This window comes from Polyodon spathula, unplaced genomic scaffold (genome assembly GCF_017654505.1).
Source record: "Polyodon spathula isolate WHYD16114869_AA unplaced genomic scaffold, ASM1765450v1 scaffolds_784, whole genome shotgun sequence".
Taxonomy (NCBI): Eukaryota; Metazoa; Chordata; class Actinopteri; order Acipenseriformes; family Polyodontidae; genus Polyodon; species Polyodon spathula.
In genome coordinates this window covers 455,148-462,860 of record NW_024472272.1, presented here as the reverse complement: position 1 = coordinate 462,860, position 7,713 = coordinate 455,148, and the positions used below count along the sequence as shown (strand labels likewise).

Here is a 7,713-nt window from a genome sequence, read left to right as displayed (position 1 = left end):
AGGAACTTGAGTGGAACGGAACAACGCGTACACCGCGGCGCACAGGGGCGCCTTCATCAGAAAAAAGCCCGTGTTCAATTTGTATAGCGTGTTAGTATTCCCTACAGTTACAAACACGCACACCCGCCCACACCAAGCCAAGACTAAGCGTGATAAAAGGGCGCAGTGATATAAAGCTTGAGGCAATTGATCACGCTCTACTCCTTCTCTAAGCTATACGCACAGATCTATGTGGAATAATCAGATAGACCCTGTTTACAATATTATACCGGCATCATGGGCTCCCCCTTTCTGAGCACCATGCTCTCCTGCCTGCCCCACAGCACCCTCTGCTGGTTTCAATTGGAGCTCTTCATTCCTGACCTGCAGGAACACTGGTTAATGCGGTTACCGACGTTACTCGTCTTGTCGCAAGTTTGTTCAGAAAGATACAGCCCTCACGTGGCCAACTAGTTATAAAGGCGAGCACTCCTGCACGCTTGAGTCGGCTGGATCGTGAGACACTGTGCAGAGGAGCGTCTGTACTGCAGCTTCTCCCCCTCCCCCTGCTACAATAATGAAATAAAAACACAGCACTTTGTAGAATGTTGAAAACGAAGTTTACTAGATTTTTGATACAAGAACATACAAAATAAAAGGTGCTGAGCAGTTTATCTATTTATTACAGTAACACTTCCAAAGACATGATAAACTCTGCTCGCCTTTCAAAAACAATGAAATATCCAAGACAAAATCAACTGGATCTGAGTCACAAGTGGTGCAACTTTCAATGTTACATATAAAAAAAAAAAATATGAGAAAGGGATTGCATTTAATACTCAAGCTGCTAAGTACACTGCTCTCTAGTCTACAGCACAAGATCTGTAAAACCCTGTTTACTCGGGGCGCTCAGGAACAAAGCCAAGAACACCTTTGCAAAAAAATAAAAATAGATACCGTGACAAAACCTCAGAGTGCAGAAAATCTGCATTTAAACAAAAATACCCAAACAAGCTGAGAGTTTGTTTTTAATTACTTACAGGACTGATCAGAAATGCATCTCGCCTCATTTGGAAAAACCGTCGACTCTCACACCCCCCCCGCCCTTTTCCTTGTCAGAAGCCCGGCACACACGCTCCCCAGTCAGCGTTTTGTACTGGTCACATCATCTCCCACTTGAACCAGTGTGGTTCCCAATCCTTGGTCCTGCACCTGGACAGACTCGGCTCTCACATGGGTCTGTGACCTCAGAAAGGGACGACTTGCACGGACCTGTGCAAGAGACCCAGCATGATCCAGGATGCAAGTTTAAAACAGGCTTTAAAAACTAAAAGACACGACCGCCTTGTTTCAGAGGCACTGAACAGCGCTGGCCTTGAACCACTACAGGGGGGCGGGGTCTATGAAACCAGCCAATCACATCATCGGCAGTGTTCTGGGAGGGGGGGGGGGGAGCAAATGAATGATAACATTTTACAAAAGCAAACCAGGAGAGGAGTGCAGTGTCAGGTAAAGGAGAAGTGTTTAAAAAAAATAAAAAAAATCTACACACAACACACCACACTTTCACCTGTAGCCTGACCTCTGTGCTGTCTGATTAAACAAGAAAGAAATACCAACGACTTTTCTTTCACCTGTATATTAGTTTGTCACCACAAATATTGAAAAAAGCAGCAGACCCCGCAATTAAAATCAATATCCTGTTTACATGGAAAGAGAGATTTCTTTCTAGTTGGACGGTAACGCCCCTGGAATGAATTGGTGCGAGTGACAAGAATGAATTGGTTTGGACCGTTTATTTTTGGGTAGGAATGGGTTCCTGGAAAGAAAGAAAAAGAAGTGACGAGATGTTTGAACCTTTTAAAAATCCTTGGATAACTGCGGCTTCAGCCAGAGCTCCCTGTTGCATTGGTTTTGATTTGAGCCCTGTATTACAGGGGCGCACATTTAAACACGAGACAGAGTGAGTGAGCGAGTGAGTGAGTGAGTGAGTGAGTGACCCCTGTGCAATGGGACTGGCTGTACTGGTATTTCCAGAGTGTGTTTCGTTTCGTTTGTTTGTCTCCTTGCTGCCCGACGCTGGTCAGTGTGGGTGGGTATCGAGGTGGTGTGTCTGCAGGCTCGGACACTCACAGCGCCCCCTTCTCCTTCTCCTTCTCCTTCCCTTTCTTCTCTCCGTCGTCGTGCCACGTGAGCCGCTCCTCGTAGAATGCGATGACGATCTGCGGGCACTTCACATTGGCCTCCTTCGCCAGGACCAGGTCAGCCTCGTCAGAGTCCTTCCTGCAGCGGGACAGGGAGCAGCAGAGAGTGAGCAAAAGAGAGAGAGAGAGAGAGAGAGAGACACACAGGGCAAAGAGACACTGCAGCTACTACCTTCAGCGTTAGACAGCAACTAGAAGAAACCAAGTCAAGCAGACAGGCGTTTCTAATGCTAGTGCCTTCATCAGTGTTACTGAAACTAGAAGAAACCGAGTCAAGCAGACAGGCGTTTCTAATGCCAGTGCCTTCATCAGTGTTACTGAAACTAGAAGAAACCGAGTCAAGCAGACAGGCGTTTCTAATGCTAGTGCCTTCATCAGTGTTACTGAAACTAGAAGAAACCGAGTCAAGCAGACAGGCGTTTCTAATGCCAGTGCCTTCATCAGTGTTACTGAAACTAGAAGAAACCGAGTCAAGCAGACAGGCGTTTCTAATGCTAGTGCCTTCATCAGTGTTACTGAAACTAGAAGAAACCGAGTCAAGCAGACAGGCGTTTCTAATGCTAGTGCCTTCATCAGTGTTACTGAAACTAGAAGAAACCGAGTCAAGCAGACAGGCGTTTCTAATGCTAGTGCCTTCATCAGTGTTACTGAAACTGAAACCGAGTCCAGCAGAAGTGCCTTCATCAGTGTTACTGAAACTAGAAGAAATAGAGTCCAGCAGACAGGCGTTTCTAATGCTAGTGAAACCGAGGCAAACAAAGCTTGTGTCACACTAGAACAAAATATTTTATACCCCCCCCCCAAATAAGAGAGGTATACAGCAACAAACTCCTTAAAGTTTCATGGAAGCAGGTCAGCAAAATTAAAATGAACTAAAATAAAAAAATTGAATAACCGCTTCAACAGCCTAGCTTTGTTTAGTGTAGAGGAAATGTCTACAGATCTAACACACACAATACAAACCCTCAACCAACCCCGACTGGCAATAACAAATACAAACTGCACTGAAACACAGCGAGGGTCTAATTGAGATGAAGTAATGCAAGCACTACAGCCACTGCAGTTATAACTGGGGTTTGATGAACCCCTCCTCCTCGCCGCCCCAGGTGCCTCTCAGACTCACCATTTCATCAGGAACATCAAATCCCCACACGAGTCTGTGGCTCCGATGATCTTCTCTGGCTCCAGACCTCTCTCGAAGCCTCTGGCAATCAGAACGTCGTCCTGAACAGCACAGGTTTAAAAACGGTTAGACAGAGCGAGGGCTGCCATCATTCTGAACGACGAAACAAACAGCGACCTCAATCCTCTCACCTCTTTCTTCCTCTTAGCACGGCTCTCCTCGTCGTCCTCGCTGGCGTTCTTCCTCTTGCTCCCGGTGTCTCGAGAGCGCCCCCCGCTAGCCGCTGTGCTGCTGCCCCCCCCGCTGCCCTCCTTCTTCTTGTAAGTCTTGAGGAACGCGGAGATCAGCTCCGGACAGTCCAGGTTCTTCTCCGGCTCCCACGTGTTGTTCTTCCTGCGCGAGGCGAACAGGGAAAGAGAGGGGGTCAGAACAACCACTAACCCAGGCGTGTCAAACCCAGCTCCCGGAGGGGGGGCGCAGTGCCTTCTGGCTTTCGCTCCACCCCGAGCTCTCAGTCACTCAACTGGTCTAAGTGTTTGATTAATTTAAACACTTCTCTCCAGGCCTCAACGTGTTTACAGAGAACTGAAATCATGTGCATTTAAAAAAAAAAAAAAAAACAACTGTAAAAAAGGACCTTGAAAAACATTAAACACGTCCACCTGAAGAAACGATTCGCTCCCTGGAGTTAATTGAGATCTTGAGTTGGAATGAAAACCAGGAGACGCCGCGGTCCCTCGAGGACTGGAGCGTGCCCCCCCCCACTGCACGAGGAATCGAGAGCTTCTTCAAAAGCAGCAATCCTGCCAGCACAGCATCTCCATTTCATTTCACAGTATTCAAATAAAAACACCTGCTTTTCTAAAACACACATTTCCTACTTCTTATATTATTTACTAAAAAAAAATAAATAAATAAGTAATTGAACTTAAAATTGGTCTTAGTTAACTGTGAGAAAGTTTGAACTTATTAGGCTCCCAGTATTTCCAAGGTTATGAGGGAATATTTCAGACTCATTGTAAATCTGGTGCCATGAGGGGCAGCAAGGTTCTCACTGGACTCCACATCTGAGAATCCAGAATCAGACTACAGAAGAGCTTTTATAAAACACACACAGCACATAAACAATAACGAAGCGTTCTGAGCAGCCCTTACTCGGAGAAGCCTTTCCACTTGAGAAAGAACTCGACCCTGCCCTTCACGACCCTCCTGTCCAGGACCTTCTCCACCACGTACTCCTCTTCCTCCGAGGAGCCTTCCTCCTCCTCTTCCTCCTCCCGTGGCAGAGTCTTCTTACCCATGCTGGAGTGACCAGGAACAGACAGACAAGCCTGGATTTGAGTGTGTCTCTGCAGGAAGGGGAGGAGGCATTACAAAAAAGCAAGACCCACACACACACACACACAGAGGAACGCAGGGATGTTAGCGAGACTTCACACCGCAAGGACAATACAGCAGAAAAGTTATTCCAGCAGGTTAGAGACGTTTCTATAGTGATTAGAAAGTAAGTTTAGCACATGAACACAGCACCGGATCACTGATGTGATGAGACTGATTTCCAGTCACCCTGCAGATGGTGTGGAAGGATTTAGTTCAGTACCAGCACTGGAACAGCTCAATAGTGTAAGCACCTATTTATATATTACAATTTGCAAATGTTTGAACCCGTTACTCAAGTTACAAGAATGAAGATCAGAAAATAAAACAAACACACCTCTGCATTTGATCCTGGGGATAAAAATAAACCAAAATACAAAACCAGGGAAAATTACATTTAAGAAACATAACTGTTGCGCTCGTTCAACTAAAAGCGACTTCAGTTGAAGTGACTGGTTTGCTGCTGTCTGTGAGAAGCTAATTTTAACAGAATGCTGCCCAGGGCAATTCGGATCAGGGATGTGTTTGGAATCTATTTAAAAAGGGAATTGATTTTAAACAGGCACGGACCCCAACTCTGTAACCAGCACTTTGTACAGTCAGTAACACTTCCCGACACTGCCGCCCCCCCTCCCTGCGCTAACACCCCCATTCACAACCCTTCCTGCATTAACATTTCAAAGACCACGTCTAGGCCTCTAACGGGTTTAAGATTCCTCAGCCAGCCAGGGCAGCAGGGCAGCGCTCTCCTCTCAGCAGTGAACACAATCTGAGAGCTGCAAACGTTTCATTTACAAATCCAGAGACGCGATTAACAAACAAACGCACTTCCAATCCATCCTCCACAACTTCAACCATTTCATACAAAAATAAATAAAAACAGCCCAATTGTGAACTTAAGAGACTCAAAACAATGTGTAACAAGGCATGAAACCGGAACTAAAAAGACTTTGCATTATATAAAACACACACACACAGAGGAGCAAGAGTCTCGCATCACCTAGAAAAAGCAGCGAGCGCAGCCGGATATTTTAAAAGCAGAATTTCAAATACATCAGCGACCGTGATCCTGGGACTGCGCAGCGCGAAGAACCGTGAACCCTGCACCCGACTCATCTGTGATGAAATGAAGCTGCTCACTCGCTTACTTCATGTTTTGTTGGTTCCCCTGCAGTGCAAAGCAGCACACAGACCTCAGGGGTGAATCACTCTAGTGGTAAAGCGATCAGGCTGGGAGGGGAGGGTGCTCAGCAGGGCTCACTTGTCTCCAGGCTTGGGGCCAGGTCATCACAGGTGTGAATGTGTGCATCTGGCACTGAATTGAGATGTACAGCAGCAGGGCTTGGTTAATTTAAATAAAACGCTGCTTGTCTGGGCTGCTCAGAGATCAGGAGGAGCACAGTCAGCCAGTAAGGAAAGAAAGGCAGCCAGCCAGCTCGCTCTCCCACTCCAGCTGTTTGCAGGACAGTGTGTGGATTCCACTCCCCCTGCCTGCACTCAAAGAGGGAGCGGGAGAAACAGACAGAGAGGGAGGGAGGGACTCTCGGCAGACCTTGACCGCTGCATGTTTGTTCTGAAAACTCTTGTTGGGGCTGGGCTGGGAGAAAGGTATTTTTTGGCCCCCTCCCTGCAGCCTTACGAAGTTTCAATTCTGCTGCCAAGTAACAATTAAAGTGAATCCAACAACAGCGCCAAGATAACAGGTCACAGCGGTCTCTACAGTATGCATGTGGATATGGAAGCTATCTACAAGTACAGCTCTGGACAAAGGCTTTGCAGCTCCCTCTGGAACAATCTCATTCTGCTTCATGGAAGCTGCTGAACGATGTTACAGGAACACGCTGAGCTGCACTCCGCTCTGTGGCTTTCCACCCCACATACTAACCAAGAAACTGGAGCTTTCCCAAACTAGCAAGAAAATCTACTGAATGAAGGTGCGCTTCGTATAAAAAGGCAGTCATTTGAAAGGCTTTGCGAATGTGGACCAGAGAGCAGAGCAGGGGTTCTCAGACTCGGTCCTGGTCCTCTGCTTACAAAACAAACGCACGCAGGAGTCTGATACGGATAGCAGACAGACTTAAACTGAGAGAGCAATTAACCAAAACAACAAACACATCGCAGCAACAACACGAGCAGCTATCGTTTATAACCCTCACCAGCACTGCCCCCCCTGGCCCAGCCCCCCCGGAAAGCCTCGCTGTCCTCGTCTCTGTCCCCGGGCTCCTCGTGGTGTTCGGGGGGTGGGTGTGTTTGAATCTCCGGTGAAACTGAAACCTCGCAGCGTGGATCTGAAGCGCCGATAATCTCCCCCCAGTGCTGGCGATTAACAGCAAAACACAAACACGCGTGGGGAAGCGGGCTCTGCCAGCGCAGGAAGCCCCGCCCCCGCCGCGCTCCCATTGCACGGCCTGGCGAGAGCCCGGGCTGTGATTCGCCGCCGCGGCTGCCAATCAACCCCTCCCCCTCCGTCTTTCTCTTCCATCCTCTCTGACTGCGAGACGGGAAAACAGCCATTTTCGCGTTTAAAGAGCTGTCTGTATGTGAAAGCCGGCGCTGCGCCGGCGGCGGCTCTCTCAGAGAGGCGGACTCACCGAGTGAGAAGCGCTGCGTGACTCCGGGCGGGTGTTTTGTTTGTTTTGTTTGTTTTGTTCGCTGTGTTTTCCGCTCCGCTCCCTGAACCCGCCGAAACCGCGTCTCCCGCCTGAGCTCGAGAGCAGCGACTGCGCGCGAGAGACACAGACAGAGAGAGAGAGAGAGAACACGCGCGCGCACAGCGAGGCACAGCGAGGCACACCGCGCAGGCGCGCACGACACACACACACACACACACACACACACACACACACACACACACACACACACACACACACACACACACACACACACACACACACACACACACACACACACACACACACACACACACACACACACACACACACACGACACACACCGCGCAGGCGCGCACACCACACACACACACACACACACACACACACACACACACACACACACACACACACACACACA

General features: G+C 48.5%; 1 protein-coding gene across 2 annotated transcripts; it reads right to left on the bottom strand.

Moving 5' to 3' along the window:
- Positions 1–582: 582 nt before the first annotated feature.
- cbx5 (chromobox homolog 5 (HP1 alpha homolog, Drosophila)) lies at positions 583–7,437 on the bottom strand. 2 transcript variants are annotated; one of them, XM_041241514.1, is made up of 5 exons: positions 7,275–7,437; positions 4,462–4,655; positions 3,498–3,699; positions 3,307–3,407; positions 583–2,262 (listed from the first exon to the last, which is right to left on the bottom strand). In XM_041241514.1, exons 2-5 carry the CDS (start codon positions 4,605–4,607, stop codon positions 2,109–2,111), a joined length of 603 nt encoding a protein of 200 aa, XP_041097448.1. In that variant the 5' UTR covers positions 4,608–4,655; positions 7,275–7,437; the 3' UTR covers positions 583–2,108. The 2 variants fall into 2 exon arrangements, with proteins under 2 accessions (XP_041097448.1, XP_041097449.1); XM_041241515.1 differs by lacking the exon at positions 7,275–7,437 and adding an exon at positions 6,840–6,920.
- Positions 7,438–7,713: the final 276 nt, after the last annotated feature.